Source organism: Pongo pygmaeus, chromosome 11 (genome assembly GCF_028885625.2).
Source record: "Pongo pygmaeus isolate AG05252 chromosome 11, NHGRI_mPonPyg2-v2.0_pri, whole genome shotgun sequence".
NCBI lineage: Eukaryota > Metazoa > Chordata > Mammalia > Primates > Hominidae > Pongo > Pongo pygmaeus.
Window position 1 is genome coordinate 67,519,439 of NC_072384.2, and position 18,367 is coordinate 67,537,805.

Consider the following 18,367-nt stretch of genomic DNA (forward strand, 5'->3'; position numbering starts at 1 on the left):
CCACATTTAAATATAGATATTAAATGATATAACAGTTATGACAAGGCAGTTATAAATAACTTTTTTTCCTTAGTAATATATATTTGCTTTTTAAAGTACATTAAAGAGCTGCCCTATCTAGGGTTAGCTAGGAAAAAGCAATGGCACCATCCTGGGAGTCCACCCCTCTGAAAGATTTTTGATTAGTCTCCATGTTGCAAAGTCCTCCAGTTATTCATGCACATTTTATCCTCTTAGTAGAAGATGAGGGTCTTGTCTTTTCACCCACAAGTTGTACAGAAGAGTGTAAAGAACATGCTCTGAATGTCAGGAAATGAGGATGCTGGGAGTTTAGCTCTGCAAGTAGTCCTGTAAAGGGCCTTGGACAAGTCATTCAACCACTCTGAGCCTCAGGTACTAACAGCATTAAAATGAATGAAGTGGTTGGAAGGAATTATTCTCTCTTGTCCCCTATAGCCCTACAGGGGTTTTAATTTGAAGACCATCCGTCTACGTGGAGTAGAAATGTTTGCCTTTCATTCTCTCCTCATGCTAATTCAAATAACTTGTCAAACCCAGTTCTCTGTACTGGATGCATGATGCCTCCTCACTCTGCCTCTAGGGCACTTTCACTAGTTAACTCTCACTAGGCATTTTATGAAAGTGCTAAATGCCATTGCAGTAATGCAGATGATATCTAAAGGAGGAAAGAAACAATGCAAAACAATCTCGTTGTGCAATACACTTTTATTTTCCTTTTACCTTTGCAGTCATCTTTGAGTAATCATTGTGTAAACAATAGAATGGAATGAAATTACATTAAATTGTATGCAAATGGTTCTAGAACACCTTAACAATTATGACAAGGCAATTATAAATAACTTTTTTTCCTTAGTAATATATATTTGCTTTTTAAAGTACATTAAAGAGCTGCCATATCTAGGGTTAGCTAGGAAAGAGCAATGGTACCATCCTGGGAGCCCACCTCCCTGAAAGATTAGACTCCAATTTTCAAAATCCTAAGGTTTACTAGTTCCATAATATACAGTCAAGCAGAGGGCTACTTGGGTTGAAAGTATTTATTCTTGAACCTTAACAACGTTTTACCTTTTAGTCATTGCACAAAACCCTTCCAATTTTCACTCCACCTGGGTATTCTGCAAAATTTCAAGTAAAACTCAGATTCTGATATTTTCAAGTTTATCACCTTTAGAATAACAAATCCTATCACTTAAGGAGAGCCAAATCAGAGATGGGTATATAGTTAGCAATCTAACAGAATGGCAACATTTTACATAGCATTCTAAACGGTCCAATGAAGCAAAACTTAACATATGCCACCTTATATAGAGGAAATTTTAGATCTGAGACTATTTCAGAGTAAAGCAGCCTCAGGCACATTCTTAATGTGAAAGTTTGCAAGGCACCTCCCTCTCCCAAGAGACAGTCAGATTGTAAATTGGTTTTTAGGCAAACAGACTAAAAGAATAAGCATCCAAATTCCTAATTCAGTCATTTCAAAATTTAGAAGTTACAAATACTCCAAAGATAGACCCAAAACTTTTTGTTTAAATAACGAGATTAACTGCAAGAAGCATATAATCAAAACCCTTTTTTTCTTATAGCTAAGGTGTGTAATGCATAAATATATGAAAAATAAAATTCACAGTCAGTTTTAAAACTAGAATTCAAGTTTGGCTAATAAATCTTAATTTTATAAGTATATTAATTTCTAAATACAACATAAAAGAGGCAGTACTGTCAGATGTACAATTAAAGTATTATAACAGAAATAACAACAATGAAAGGAGAAATAGGCTTCTGGATAGAAAATTCCTTTTGTTGCCAATAAATAAGACCACCTGAGTGTATTTCAGATTCTTTTCACTTAAGGGATATCCAAATTGATTGCTAAGAATATTAAACAGCTTTTGGAAAAATTAGCAACAGTCGTGCAGCTGTGGCATTTGCTTGTTCTTGTACTGTGGATTGCTAGAGAATAAAGCAGAACTTGGAGTGTTGTAAATTTTAAAATATTATTTTTTTATCCCATTTTGTTGAAGCCGGCCTCTTCACAATCTTCTGATTTTGCTAGGAAATGGGAGTGAGGGGGTGGGAGGAAATGGGAAGAGGGAGGGTTGAAGGGAGTAGGGATGGGGGTGGGACATGACAGATCAGGGTGACATCAAGGGACATACATCAGCTGACACTCAACTGAGCAAACCCAATCAGCTTCACTTCATCAGGAATCTCCGACCCATCACAGCCAGAAGCCTGAAAAGGGAAAAAGAAAGCCTCAATGCTGGTTTGCTGCTGCTGCTGGTTGTTAAAGTCTTGTTCCTATGATGGCAGATCTAAGCAAAGGCACAGTTGGTATGGGACCATGTGTCCCATTTATTCCAGAAGAGAGACGCCAGTCACTCTCTTGAATGACTACTGGAAGCTAAGTGCTGTCAGCACTGTGGCCATCATGCTATGAAGTACAGAACAGAGGTGGGAAGGGATTTGTTATCCATTAAAACACCATGCCCAGGCTGGAAGCTTTGGAACACCACTGCTAAGAAACCACAGATAAATTTTTCAAAAACTAAGTAAAATTTTTTAAAATATACTTTCTAACTAAATCACGTTAGTAATCATTCTGAAAACAACATGAAAATAAGCAGAAGAGATCTAACAGGTCACTCAGGAGTAATTTAGTTTTTACCAAACTCATTTCTTCTATAAAACTTGCCAGAAAAAAGTCATCACCAAGTACTGCGATGGGCTCATTAGAGAGAACTGCTATATAAATACAAGTGAATAAGTTTTACAGGCAAAGGTATTATAACAATTCTTTTCTATAAAAGAATTTTGTTTGTAATATTTTCAGACACATTAATTGCCTAAAATTGGCCAAAATTATGGTGTGTCAAATACTTTATTTTTCTTACTTCAAAATCAGAAAGAACTGGAAAGAAGCCATTGCCCTGGCCAGGCGTGGTGGCTCATGCCTGTAATCCCAGCACTTTGGGAGGCCGAGGCAGGTGGATCATGAGGTCAGGAGATCGAGACCATCCTGGCCAACATGGTAAAACCCCGTCTCTACTAAAATACAAAAAATTAGCCAGGCTTGGTGGCACACACCTGTAGTGCCAGCTACTCGGGAGGCTGAGGGCTGAGGCAGGGGAATCACTTGAACCCGGGAGGCAGAGGTTGCAGTGAGCCGAGATAGCGCCACTGCACTCTAGCCTGGCGACAGAGCAAGACTCCATCTCAAAAAAAAAAAAAAAAAAAAAAGAAGAAGAAGCCATTTCCCTTCAAACCTCTCACTGATCCTAATTAATAAGTTATTTCATTTTCCTTGTGACCTCTCCCCCTTGCTTGCTTTTAGACACACACACACACACACTCACTCACTCTCTCCCCCCGCCCCCCTCAGACCACCATTCTAAGCTGCCTCTCATTCTATAGTACATAAATCAGAATTGGACATTACATAAGAACAACAAGGAGGGGAGAAAAAAGTATGATGAATGACTGGGAATGGGCATTAATTACCAAAGGATCATACAACCCTTTTCAGAGCCTAATTCCTGCTAAATTATTGTCACAACAATTAGTTTCCCATGGAAAAGTGCCCTTTCCAATCACCACAATTAAGCTGCTTAGCACTGCTTGTATACATTTAGAATATGTACTGTACTGTTTTTTGAACTGTACTGTTCATGGTGTACTGTTTTCTGAACTGTTCAAAAAAACAGTACAGAAAACCAGCATCAACTCTAGCATTTTCTATTAAATAAGCAGCTAACCATAAGGTTTGTACCTTGAATATTTTCAAATGATTATCTTTAAAATAACATTCTATGTAAGTAGTTATGCTTATGTAAAAAAAGTCACTAGCCTAAAGGATAAAAATATTAATCAGTATTTAAAGAAAGGAATTTGCTTTGTACCTATCCAGTGATATCTCTGGTTTCATTTGACAGATGAAGATATTCAGTGTAGTAAAATTGTCATTGTTTGTGTTGACAGGGGCAATGAGGTCTGAAATGCTCTTCTCCTTATCACTTTCAACAAAGTAGTACAGGCATAGAGGGCATTTTGGCTGAGGTATTTCTGGTGGTGTCACACTGACACTGTAATATTCACCTTCCCTATCCATTTTCTCCTTGTGTTATCACTGTTTCTTTATCTGCCTTCCTAAAATCATCCCTTCTCTCCTGTGTAGCTCTTGTTAACATCATTTACTCAACCCACTGAATAATGGCAGACAATCTGTGTAATTAACAGCCAACTGACAAACATCCGAAGACAAATTACGGCTGCTGGTGGTGACAAAAAGGTCAGATTGCCAAATGTGAAGTACACCAATGTACTTCAAATCTTCATTAGAAATTTGGCAAGGTGAATATCAGGAGGTTAAAATGACTAGAATAAAACTACAATATCCAATAGTGGTTGAACTGACTAGAAATGAGAATATTAAATCCTTTCTTGTGAAGAGTAATGGAAACGAGAACTTACTAGAGTAGGTGATAAACCAGTGGTTACGGTGAGAACATCACAGAAGGAGTCTTCACAAAGTCCCTACCCACCCTGGGTCCTCAGTGCCTCCCATAGCTACACTGAAATGTCTGTCTCCTGGCCAGGACCTTTGGCTGTGTTTGCTTCAAGGCGCTCAGCCCTCCTTCCTCTGCTACCTGGGCTCTCACTGCTGAGTCCAGGGCTCTCTCAGCCTGCAAAGCACAAATGAGGGTGATATGCAAATGACTCTGAAATTCAGAGAAAGGAACCAATGACCCTTCAAAACAGCAATGTTCAAACTTTGGGATCTCAGGATCTCTTGATACTCTTTAAGAATGATTGAGGACTCCAAAAAGTGTCTGCTTATGTGGGTTATATTCATTAGACTGTCTTAGAAATTAAAACTGAGAGATTTAAAAAGTATTTTAAACATATTATTTGAAATTATGTCAAGATATTAAAGTAATAATATAAAGAGTACATTTAAAAACATAAAATAGGTTTACATAAGTCAATTATACTATCTTAAAACTAAAACATTTTTAAAATATTTCTTTACTAATTCATTAAACTTAACAATAATAAACTCATTACATACAAACATAAATAAAATCTTTATGGAAAATAACCATAGTTCCCCTACCCACTGCAAGAAAACTTGAAGAGTGGCCTGACTTTTACATCTCCTCTTTAATGTCTTGCTTAATAAAAGACAGCTGGATTCTCATACCTACTTCTGTATTCAATCTACTGTTTTATGCTGTTTTCCTTGAAGTACATGAAAAAAAAAATCCAGCCTCATATAAATACATATGAAAGAAGGAAGAGTATTTTGATAGCTTTTCCAAATAGTTGTGGATATCATTTATTGCTGCACTAGAACTTGCCAAGTGGCAATTTCTTTAATGTTAGTTGCAATGTACACTCTAAAACCACAGTATTGAAGTTTTCATACCCTGTTACCTTAAAATCTATTGGTCTACCTTGCACTTTGAGTGGATCTTTTACCCATGCATGACTTTAAGCATCACTGACTTATGCAGATCTTCTAAATGTTGACATGTTTCATTATACAATATGAACAATTCATTATACAATGTCAACAAATCATATTCATTAATATCACCCATCACCAATCTCATCAGAAAAGTCTTTAAGTACTGGGTTACTGTCAAGCTTACAGTAGCGATACAAGTTTTCCAAAATCCTATTTCTGCTTGAAAGCTTGAATTTATTATCAACAACAAATATTGTTAGATTTATTTATTTATTTATTTATATTTTTTGAGACAGAGTCTCACTCTGTCACCCAGGCTGGAGTGCAGTGGTGTGATCTCGGCTCACTGCAACCTCCACCTCCCGGGTTCAAGCGATTCTCTTGCCTCAGCCTCTCGAGGAGCTGGGACTACAGGTGCCTGCCACCAGGCCCAGGTAATTTTTTTTTTTTTTTTTTTTTTTTTTTTTTGTATTTTTAGTAGAGATGAGGTTTCACCGTGTTAGCCAGGGTGGTCTTGATCTCCTGACCTCGTGATCCACATGCCTCGGCCTCCCAAAGTGCTGGGATTACTGGCATGAGCCACCATGCCCGGCCATCAGTTTTTTGTTTTTTTTTTTTAAGTGTCAGTCTTACTTTCTTCATTTTGAAAAAAACGTCTGCCAAATATTCGAGTCTGAATAACCAGTTTGTCAGCTATTCTTTCAAGTAAAAATGATGTTTCATGAAGAAAGAAAAAACATGTAGGTAAGCTCAAACCAAACAATCTCACAAGTGCTCTTCCTGGAGACTGTCAATGTACACCCGTATAATGAAGGAGGGATTCCCACTTCATCACACTGAACACTCAAAAGATATGTCCTGTAGCTGAAATTCAATAAAGTCAATAATGTTTCCTGCCTTGTTAGGAAAATTCTCAAGTGAGACTGGCTTTGCTTTTTTACAGTGAGTGACAGTGCCTGGCTCTGAGGAACACAGTGACTATTAGTGTAGTCTGATGTCGCTGCACGTGTGCTGATATTACCAGTTTTACCCACCATGGCTTTACACCAACGTCAACACAGTGGAAAAGGCAAGTCCCAAAGAGTTTTGACATCCAGGATCCCGTAGAAGGGTCTCAGGGAAACTCAGAAGTTTGAGGCCCACGCTTTGTGAGCCTCAATTTCAAAGTGAAGGAGAAGTTCAGAACATGCTACCCCAAAATATGCCACTCTTCTATTTCATTGTTTTGCATTAAAGACACTTTAAAAAACAACAGCAGCAGATGCAGGAAGGGCCCTCTGACTTCCCTAGAAGCAGGAGTTAAAACTCCCATGTGGAAGGTTTCCTCCCTGCCCCTGGAAGAAGAAAGCTATTCTGATCACCAGAGGTGGGGAGCTGAAGCCCCTGACAGACATCTACACAAACAAACCTTGTTAAACTCATCCTCGTGTTCCTAGTCACTTCTCCACGATGAACCCTCGTCCCAGTCCCCCACAGCCTTGCCCAGTTTCATCATTTACTGCTTCGTCCAACTCAATATATGTGCTAAATTCTAACAGCTTCTTTGGGTCTTCATTTCTTTATGAGGCCTCTCATGTCATGTAAAACTTAGATTAAATAAATATGTATGCTTTTCTCCTGTTAATCTGCTTTATGTCAGTTTACTTCCAGGCCCAGCCAAAAAACCCTAAGAAGGCAGAGATAACAGTTTGCCTCCCCTACCAAAGGTAAATGTATACATTATCAGGGACCTAGTGTGACAGTGTATGACATCATGCACGCTCTTACTCAGGGTGTATTCTGATTCCTGAACACCCCATCTCCTCACCCCTCCTGCCATGACAGCAGGTGTGGCCTGCACCCCATGGAGAAGCTGAAGTTATGGTTACCTGGCGTAACTGAAAAGGAATGCCTCCACCCCAAATGCGGGTGCATTTTGGAATCACTAGGAGAGTGTGAGGTGCACCTCCCCCCACCATAGAGTCTGAGAACCACTCGTCTATCCCAGTGCTTCCCAGTGTGAAACTACAAGTTTCCTTTAAAGCATTGGTTCTCAAACTTCAGCCTGTATCAGAATTACCTGGAGGGCTTGTTAAAATGGATTCCTGGGTCCCACCCCCCAAGAGATTCTCATTCCTTAGTCCTGAGATGGGGTCCCAGAATTCACACTGTAATCCAGTTCCCAAGGGAAGCTGACACTGTCAGTCTGGGGGCCACATGTGGACAGCCACTCTTTTAGGCTGGGAGTAGGAGGCACAGAGACGTGGACCTTCTGGAACTGGAAGTTTCCTTGAAGATCTTTGTCTCACTTTTCTACCCCTTCAGTAGGAGGAGAAAGTTAAAACTCTTAGGTAGTTTTTACCCCATTTCAGGCTTGACTTTACCTGCACTTGGCAAAATGCTGCCTTAGTCATACAGCCTCCAATTATGCAGAAGCTAAGAACCTCTAAAAATAAGTCCGTTTAGTCACTGTGAAAATGCTCATGAAATTTCTATCTGCAATACATATAATGCTATTAAACTTCAGTAACTAAAATCTATAATGCTCACGTTAATGTGTACCAATTAGATGTTAACTACATGTTCTCAAAAGTTGTATTCTATCTTCAAGGGCAAATTAAGTGTATCTTATTCATGTTTTTTCTAATGCAATTTCAAAAATTCCACATTGAAAGGAGGAAGATTCACCTACTTACAAAACTGCCAAGCAGTCCATTCAAACATGGCTTAAAAATAAAGACCTGTCTCAAGGCTTACAACAATAAACTACTACTAATACATCAAACTCAAAGCACACAAGAGTTGAGCTGAAATGCCCTCTATGCCTGAACCACTTTGTTAAAAGTGAAGAGAAGAATCTGATCTCCCAGCCCCTGGCCATACCAACAAGGGAAATCCTCCTTATTATCTTCCCTGTGGAATGCTTCTCAGGGTTTGCTGAACACTGGAACCACCATGAAGTCCTTTTAATATTCCCAAAGCCCAGGCTGCATCAAGAGCAATTAAATCAGAATATCTGTTGTAGGACCCAGACACTAGGTCCTACAACAGGACCCATTTCACATCTTGGGAACCCCAGGCTCTCTGGGGTGAATTTGCCCAGGATCACACAGTGGAAGCTGCAGACTCACCCCTGGTGTAGACTCAAAGCCCATGCTCTCAACAACCATTCATTCCTGGAGGCAGACCCCTACGGCCTTAGGCATTAATTTTTTAAAGTGTCCCAGTGCTCCCGAGTGAAACCACCGTGCAGGGAGGTAAAGAACCACAGTATCATGACACTGCTGTTCTTTAGACAATTTTCAGGCCCCTGACGTTTTCCTTTAAAAAGTAATGAAAGGCACTGAGATTAAAATAATGATAAACAGCTGAGAGATAAAGGGACCGTGCGCAGCAGCAGCTTACGAGGAAAAACGCTGCTGAAATACTTTGATCTTTTATTCCTGAATAAAATAACCAAGTTGATGAATGAAGGTAAAACACATTTGAATCTCTGCAGTTTATCGGGATGTTAGCGTCCTACGCAAGATCGGGCCAAAAACCAGTTCAAATTAGCTCGGTCAAGTGGATCTCAAACCGGCTGGCAGCTGATAGCAACAAAGAAACCCTCCTGGGGCCTAACAAGGGCTGGACAGAAAGTTAAGTGACAGAAATAAGGTCCCTCCTGAGTTTGGTTTTCTTTCACATCTTTAACTATCTTTGGGGAGAATAAGCCATCAATTTCCATTTACTGTGAACACCACACTACTACATTTTCAAGCTGTAATGGGAAGGAAAACATATATGGACTTGTTTTCAAAACTCTCCTGTGCCTGACAGGCCACTATTACTCAATCTGCTGAAGGTACAAAGGAGATTCAGTCTTAGCCAATGTAGATTCAGTCCCAGCCAATGTAAATGTACCCAGTCATCCAAAATGAGGACTCTACAAAATGACAGAAAACTGTACAACCCTAGGGCTGCAGGGGTCTGCCTCCAAGAACGAATGGCTGTTGAGAGCATGGGCTTTGAGGCTAGATGAGGGGTGAGTCTGCAGCTTCCAAACTCAGGATCTGTGTGATCACTGTGTGATCCTGGGCAAATCAACCCCAGCGAGCCCGAGGTTCCCGAGATGTGAAATGGGCCTGCTACCAGAGATAATGGTAAAGCAGGAGAGCTGGAGGAGTGGGGACAGACCAGGCTTCATTAATGCAGTTTACAATAGGGCAGTGGAGACACTGTGTCTACCACATTTTGGGATTGTAGGAGGATTACTCTGGCTACAGGCATAGGGTGGTAAACAGAGCCAAAAGCTGACAAATTGGTGGCAGGAAGATTAGTTTGTGAAGATGAGAGAATCCTGCTTGGGTGCAGGAAATGCAGATGCAGGGAAGAGGACAGAATCCAGAGAGAATTTAAGAAACATATAAGCTGATTAGGAGACGAGGGAGAGTTTTACATTATTCTTATGGTTTACCTAGAGATTCTATAGTGGCTGTTTTCACAAAATCTTCGGTAGTAGGAAAGGGCTAGGGTTACTGTTCCTCTTTCATAATAAAATGAGAAAAGTCCAACATGAGAGTTTCAGACTCTTATCTCTGTTTGCATATTAGAAATTAGGAAAATGTTCTGGAGGCGGTATTAAAAAAATGAATAAAGGGACATACATTGGCTTGAAATGCTGACACAGGCTGCCATTTTCTCATCAATATACACTCACATAAAAAAAAAAAAAAAAAAACACATTAAGAGGCAACAGTGTCATCCCAAACCAGAAGAGGGATTTTCCTATTTGTTAACCTAGCACTCTACATCTGAATAAAATGTTACTTTCTTATCAAAGCAAAAAGAATTCCTTCAGATATATCTTCTCTGTGAAAATCTTTGTGTTTTTCTTTTATCACACAGCCTAGCTATCTAAAATTAGATGGGAAGCAAGACCCAGGAAGTTAATTAGCACCAGGCTCACATTTACTGTAACTAATCATTTAGCATTTTTGGTCACCCACATTTTCCATTTAATTTCACAAATATAAAAAAGATCATCCATATACGTTGTGCACAGCAAAGTGTTGGTCATCTAGATCTAAAATTGCTTCTGGGATTCTGACCAGCCTTTGATAAAATTAAGATTTTTAAAATGTACCTTAATGTACTATTCGCTAAAACTTTTTGGAAAATGGTCACTTTTGACTATTTGGACTTCTCTCCATTTCTGACCACCACCATCTTGGTCTCACAGTGACTCCAGAATGTCCAGCACTCTGTATCTCTGTGGCCACCTAGTACTTAAGTTTAAAATCTACTAGTGCAGAATAACTGTTGAAATATCTCCTTTCTACAAAAATCTGTTACTGTGATTTGAAATGTGGAAGTAAATTGTTGTGTCTTTGTTCGCCAGCCTTTGGTGAGTTGTTCTACAATTGCTTCCAATTACCTAAACCATTTCTACAACAATCAGCCTCTATTTTGAAAAGTTAGAACCACTTGGCTTTTGTCTCAGGAAAGCTTTATTAAGAGTGTTGCTTTGAATTCAGTGTAATTTTGTCTTTATGGTCAAGTTGCAATACAAACTGCAAGCAAAATGATCTAGGCTTCAAGATTCTCATACAGCCACTCTTAGTCAAAGGTGTGATGATAAAAGAAAAAGCTATGCTCATAGAAGAGGAAATTTCCAGTCACAATCAGAAAATGTTCCCTAATGTCGCAGAGTCAAATGTTTCCAAATGCAAAAATTGATTCTAAAAGAAAACAACAACAGCAAAATTATAGAGTAGGTTATTAAACTAGATTATTATTCCCTGCTGGCACAGCATGGCAAAATATTACCTCCTTCTTTCCATAACTTTCCACTTACCAACTTAAATGTCAATGTTTTTAAAGCTTTGGGATCATCTACAATCTTCTGTAAATTAGCAGCCACTGTAAAATACAAACATAGAGAGAAAGTGTCCAAATTATTTCCAATAACACTGGATTTTCACATCAATGACTCAGAAAATTTGACTAATGATGCAATAAACTGCAAAATCATTTTTCATAAACATTGCAAAGTCCATATAAATGACTAGATTACTCTCATACAGATATTTTCTACAACAATTGATATCATTTCAGCAATCTTGTATCTATGCACATCTGAATTAATCACTATATGTCAACTCTGCATTTCATATAATAAAATCTGAAATTTCTAATGGAAAGTAGAAATGATAGCAGCCCCCAGTGTTTCCGCCACTTGGCTTCTCCAAATATTCATTACTAAGAAATTTATTAGCCAGGAGAGGGCAGTACAAAACAAAGAGGAGACGTAGTGGGGAGGAAAAAAAAAACAATGCCTTTCTCTGGAAATAGAACGTCAGCACATTTGAACCCCTGTCCTATAAATTCACTCAATTCTCTGAACCCATTTTTATCAAGGCAACAAAATACAATGGATAACCTCTACAACTCAAGCGCATGTTTTAAGGCTTTCAGAGCACAATGATCTGTCAAACCAGGGAAGTGCCACCTTGAATAATACCCAAGTTCGCTGAACAGGGTCAAGCATTAGACTAGAGGCTGTCAGTTTGGAGCTCAGTGCTGCAGATATGTTTTCAGTATTAGCTGGATTCACTGGAGATCTGTCCTTGTTCTCCACGGTGTAATGATCTATCTGATACCCCAGTAGAGAAGTCAGTTTTTTCTGCTTACTCCTCTGGCTCGGGGTACTGCTAATGAACAGAATTATCAAAAGCTAATGATGATGGAAACTTAAAACTTACTTTTTCCATATCCACACCTGAAGTATAAAGTCCTGAAAGTCAAATAAGGGCTATTGCTTAGGGAAGGAGAAATTACTGCTGAAGAAATTATGGGAGAATGTCCTGTTTGTCATTTTTATTTTTTTATGAGTAAAATTATCTGCTGCTTCAGTAGTTAGGTATTGAAAAGTTATCTGAATTTTTTAAGATAAAAAAATTTAAGATAAAATAGTACACACACAAGTATTTTGAGAAAAGTGTTTCAAGTAGAAAATTTTTAAGTAGAAAGTAATAAGAAATCTGTGCAAATTTTAATTTTCTCTAAGGTCGACTGACAACAACCTAGATACATGGATTTTCTGCAGATTAGTTTATTTCATTTAATCCATCAGCTGCAGAGGAGAAAAAAGAAAAATTATGTACTCAATATGGCCTATTTCTCTTTATAAACCATAATTGCAAGCATCATTTTATCTTCATTTGTTGCCCTTTTAATACTTCCATTCTGAGTGATCTGCAGTTTCATTTTTACCAACACTCCTCCCATCCGCCTCCTCTTTTTCTCCTCTTTCTTTTGCCCACGTAAGCAAGCACACACATATCAGGTACACCCCAGGGCACCAATTCCAGAATAGTTATCATCGCAAAGCTTCCTGTGGCCTTTCAACACTTTTGTGAACATATTTTAGACACTAAAATCATCAAGTCATTTATGCAAGAAACATTGGCTCATGGAGTGCAAAGCTCTGCTGTAAAATCCTGTCCACCAAAGCCAGTATTTATCATGTCAGGGCATTCTGACTATATGCAAATTACAGCAAATGAACACAGTACCCATTTTCTTAAAACATAAAAGTGTTCTAATAGTTCCTCTGATTTGGGCTGATTTCATGAGTGGCCATAAATTCTTCGTATAAATTTCAGTCCTTTCATTAGTTTCTCGGTTAATGTGGATGATTTACTGCCTTGTTCTGGGTCATCTATTTCCAGTCTGCTCTCTAATGTTCAGTCAAAAGCAGAGCTCTAGCCTACACTAATTCACAACCCTCTCTCTGGTGTACACGTATATATACAAGGGACAATTTCCAGGGAATGTGTCAAGCAACTTGGAGACTGAAGGGCAAGATGGAGCTGCCTGCATCTTAAACAATCATCCCAGAAACCATGCTCCCCAATTGTGAATCTCACACCTCTGGGACATTAAAAATTCAAATTCTGTCTTCAGCTCAAAGCAAAAATAGCAAAACTGGCCACTTACCTGATTACTTATCCCAGCTGCTAGGCTTATTTTCAATTTGGTTGATTCTAATTTGTTGTAAAGTGCTATAAAACACCTTCATTTAACTGACATCACATAAAATTCAGGGTGATGGTAATTTCTTTTCCAGTAGCAATGCTCATTAAAAAGATGGGTGTCACTGTTTCCTCCCATCTCCTGACTGTGCACCTGGATTTCAAAAATAAAAATGCTCCTTACCTGGAACGTGAGCTGAGAAGGAAGGGCTGGGTAGGGCTGGCTGTTGCTTTAGAGCTGCCTGAGCCTGTGCTGAGAACACTGACCTTTGTGTTGTAAGACACTCGAGTTTCTGGAAAATGTGGGGCTTCTGAACCCTGCTTGCTCAGTAGCCACTGACTCATTTCAAATCCCTCTTGGTTTTCCCAAATAAAACTCATGCCCCTTGGTTTCTGCTGCAGACATTGTGCTATCTTCTTTGAACTAGTCCCTCCCTTCCCAGCCCACACTCCTCTTTCTCTGTCATTTGGGCAAACAGGGACACCAATAATATGCACTGAGGCCCCCAGGGACTGTGGCCCTCAAGCCCTGTCACTAGGGCTTTACCAACACTCCTCCTACCCGCCTGTCCCTACAGGGTATCTTTATGTGAACAATTTATTTTTTTTCTATTTTTTTTTTGTTTCTCTGTATCATACTTTAGGCTTGAATACCTGTCAGGGCTGGAAGTTTCTATTTACTTTTTTTTTTGTTTTGGAGAACATTTGGCCTAAGGTATGATAAGTATTGTTTTTTATGAAACTGTAACAATATCATTAACAGCCACACAGAAAAGACGCTAATGCTCAGTACTTCCCTGAATCTAAACAGAGACGGAAATAAGATCATCCTGGGGGTAATCCACTGGAGGCAAGGCAGCAGAGCCAACACTTTTTTGGCAAACTAAGTCAGGCATTCTCCAGACACTGTTTTCTGTATATATTCCTTGCACTATTCAAATTCTCCACATTTTTAAAAATATAATTTCAACTTTTATTTCAGATTCAGGGGTTCATATGCGGGCTTATTACCTAGGTGTATTGTGTGATGCTGAGGTTTGGGGTATGACTGATCCTGTTACCCAAGTACTGAGCATAGTACTCAATACTTTTTCAACCCTTGCCTCCCTCTCTTCTTCCCCCCTCAAGTAGGCCCTGGTGTCTGTTCCCTTCTTTGTATCCATGTGTACTCAATGTTTAGCTCTCACAAGTGAGAACATGCAGTATTTGGTTTTCTGTCCCTGTGTTAATTCACCTAGGATAACGGCCTCCAGCTGCATCCATGTCGCTGCAAATGTCAAGATTTCGTTCCGTTTCATGGCTGTGTGGTTTTCCGTGCTGTATATGTACCACATTTTCTTTACCCAATCCACTGTTGACAGGCACCTGGGTTGATTCGATATCTTTGCTATTGTATTTGAATAGTGCTGTGATGCACATACTATGCCTGTGTCTTTTTGGTAGAACAATTTATTTTCTTTTGGATACACACCAAGTCATGGGATTGCTGGGTTAAATACTAGTTCTAAGTTATTTGAGAAATTATTCACATTTTGACAGTTAGAAAAATAAGTTATATGACTATTTACAGTCTACGTCTATATTCTGAGTAATCAGTCAAAAGATACACTTTTTCCTGAGATATCAGCTTATTTCACAACAACCCCATGTTCTGGTAACAGTGAGTTAATTCACTTAATTCCAGCTGTTTCCAAACACAGGCTATGGGCAAAAGAGAACCAATGAACACGGAGTCTAATGTACTACTTCCAATAGTAAGGAATTTCTAACATTAGACAAAAGCATGGTCTTGGGACCTGACAAGGTGATGACTTCAAAATATTGTTTTATCCAAAGAGACACCCTGAATAGATTGATGCAGAAAGGCAGCATGAGATTGCAAAGAAAGAGACAATCCAAGCTCTAAGTAAGGAGAAAAGGAGATGGTATGAGGGTAGGTTTCTTATGGATACTGCTAGAACACTAATATAAAATTAAAATTTTATTTTAATTAGATTTCTTTGAAATACAGCCACACATGCAGAAAACTTACTAACTCAGTTTGGGACAAAATAAAAGATTCACCCCGTTATTTTCCCTAAATTTCCAGGGTCTTATCTTCATGGCATGTGGGATGCACTGCAGCACATGTACCATAAAACCTAAAGTATAATAATAATAATAATAATAAAATAAAAAAAAAATAATTAAAAAAAAATGTAAGGGGTTGATGTCTTTATGACTAGTATAGCTTTATTAAAACAATAATACATTCTGGCCAGTAAAAAAAAAAAAAAAAAAAAAAAAAAGAACCTGAATTCCTGAGCCAGGGTGCCAGGGTTCAAATCCTCCTCCTGCTCACAGCTGTGTGACCTTCCTGAACGAAGTTCACTTAGCCTCCTCTTTGTGCACAAGGCCATGCATTGGTCATTGGTGAAATGAAGATATTAATGGTGCCTCACTGATAGGGTTTGTTTTGAGGATTAATTAACACACATAAAGTGCTTAGAATAATGCTTGATGTATATATAGCAAGTGGTTAATAAATTATTCCTCTCTGCCCTGGACAACTGCAATATCTTATCTGGTTTCCTTGCCTTTGGTCTTAACTCCTCCGAGCTCTCTTTCTTATACTCACCAGAGTTACTGGATAACCTAGTTTGAGAATTGGAGTGTGTTACCTCCTTGAGCAATGCTGTTTAACTGTTCCCATCAACTTCGGGATAAAGTCCAAATTTTTAACATGGTCAATGAGACCCTCCATGGTCTGGCCTCAGCCAACCACTCCAGCTTATCTTTTGCCATTTCCTACCCTCAATCCTCCCAGGAAAGGTTCCATAACTCCATTCTCCTCCAGCTCTCTACCCCTACTCTTACCATCGTGTACTGAAATAACCTGTCACAGATCTGATTTCCCTGCTAGATTCAAACTCTGAAAACCCAGAAAAAATCTTATTCATCTCTGTAAAACATTCATCTTTGAAATATATCCACATATGCAGAAACCAATGACTTCTCACCACCTCCGCTGCTGATCCCCAAGTGAGGCTACCACCAACTTGCCACTAGACTCGTCCAGTAGCCTGTGGCCTCGCTGCTTCCACTCTGATCCCCCAATGGCCTAGCCTTCACCCAGAGGGCAGGGGAGGCTTCTAACAGGTAGGCAGACCATGTTACTTATCTATTCAAAACCCTCTGCTGGCCTTCCAGCTCAGAGTAAAGCCATGGTCTCTATGATGGTCTACCAAACCCATCTGATCAGGCCTCCCGCTCCTTCTCTCCCCTTATCCCTCACCACTCTCTCCCTTGCTGCTCCTGCTCCAGCCACACAGCCTCCATGCTGACCCTGGAGCATTAAGGGCAGGGGCTCACCCAGAACTTCTGTACCTGCCATTCCCTCTCCCGGAAATGTTCTTCCTCCACGACTCCATGACTGCCTCCCTCCCTTTCTTTCAGTTTCTGCTCAAATGTCCCTGGCTACCCTATTAACACCCCCACCATCCCCTCACTCTCTCGTTACCCAGAATTTTTCTTTCTCATAGCACTTATCACCATCTGATATGCTATATATTTATAACTTATTTCTGGATGTGGTGCTTTACCAACTCCACATACCCAGAAAATGAGCTCCAATGAATACAGGAACTGTTTTGTTTACTACTATGCTCCCAGTGCCTGACATAGACGGATATCAATCTGTGTTGAATACATGAATAAATGGAAAAATGAATCTTTGTGATATCAGTGCCCAGCACAATGTCTAGTACACTGTATTTGGTAAATATCCTCAAGGCCCTCTCCCCAGACACAAGCTCACAAAAGTTTACATACAATTTAGAGGATTCTAAGACACTAAGAACCCCAAATTGAGACTCTCTGAAAGAATTATTCCTGTTTTGGAAAGTTTCTACAAACATTTGTCTCCTAAGCAATAATCCTATTCGTTTGCCCTGTTAAAGCAAAGTAAATACGGCCTGAGAAAGACTCTGTACTTCTACATTTGAGTCCTTGTGGATGAACTGCAACCTAACTTAATAAGCAGACAAGATTGAAAACCTAACTTAGGAGTATGTGCCTGTACCAAGCTCAATCTCAGCAGCCATACTTCAACCAGTCATACACTGCTGAGTGTTCAAGCTGTGTTCAAATAAGGCAAATGCTGAGCTGTAGCCAATCCAGTTGTTTCTGTACCTCACTTATGATTTCTATATGCTACTTTATTTTTTTTGTCCATAAATTTGTCTGACCATAAGGCACCCCTGGAGTCTCTCTAAATCTGCTGTGATTCTAGGAGCTGCCCAATTGCGAATCATTCATTGCTCAATTAAAGTCCTTCGAATTTAATTTGGCTGAAGTTTTTCTTTTGACAGATGGTGTCAGAAGTGGGATCTGAAGAAGAGCTTCTAATGACCCCCAGGAGCACTGAGTGAACATGCAAGGTAACTGCAGGACCCACTTGTATCCACTGATCTCTCGGAACGGCTGGAGATCGTGGGTAAGTTCTCTCTCAGATTTTGGAGGTTCAGTGGGTTTGTGTTTTGAGCTCTCTGAGTTTCTTTGAGCAAATTTCTGATCCAAACTGGGTTTGGAAGTCATGACACAAACTGGACTGGGTCTAGGAATGGATTCAATCTGGTAACTAACTGGCCTGGATCCAGTTAGAGGCCTCTTACATCTGACTAGGTCAGAAAGAAACTGGTAGCAAATGATAATACTGTAGGGGTGTAAAATTTGGCTTTTAAAAATCTGTGGGGATTTTTGTGTTCTACCCCTTTGTTTCATTTTTCTTGTGCACATAGGTAGGAAAAAAATTATTGGCTAAGTTAATCAAGGGAACCCGAGAGGAAAGCCCATATTTTAGGTAAAAATGAGATCCTTAATTTCTGAAAAACTGAGTTCCTTCATGTTT

At 39.4% G+C, this 18,367-nt stretch overlaps 1 protein-coding gene across 1 annotated transcript in view; it reads right to left on the reverse strand.

Annotated features, from left to right (window-relative positions):
- Positions 1 to 708: 708 nt before the first annotated feature.
- STK39 (serine/threonine kinase 39) overlaps positions 709 to 18,367 on the reverse strand; it is a 300,737-nt gene continuing 283,078 nt past the window's right edge. The window contains exons 17-18 of the mRNA XM_054477384.2: positions 11,301 to 11,365; positions 709 to 2,253 (exon numbers count right to left, since the gene is read on the reverse strand). Of these exons, the coding sequence (XP_054333359.1) occupies positions 2,179 to 2,253; positions 11,301 to 11,365 (140 nt within the window). The 3' untranslated portion in view covers positions 709 to 2,178. The remainder of the gene's footprint in view (positions 2,254 to 11,300; positions 11,366 to 18,367) is intronic.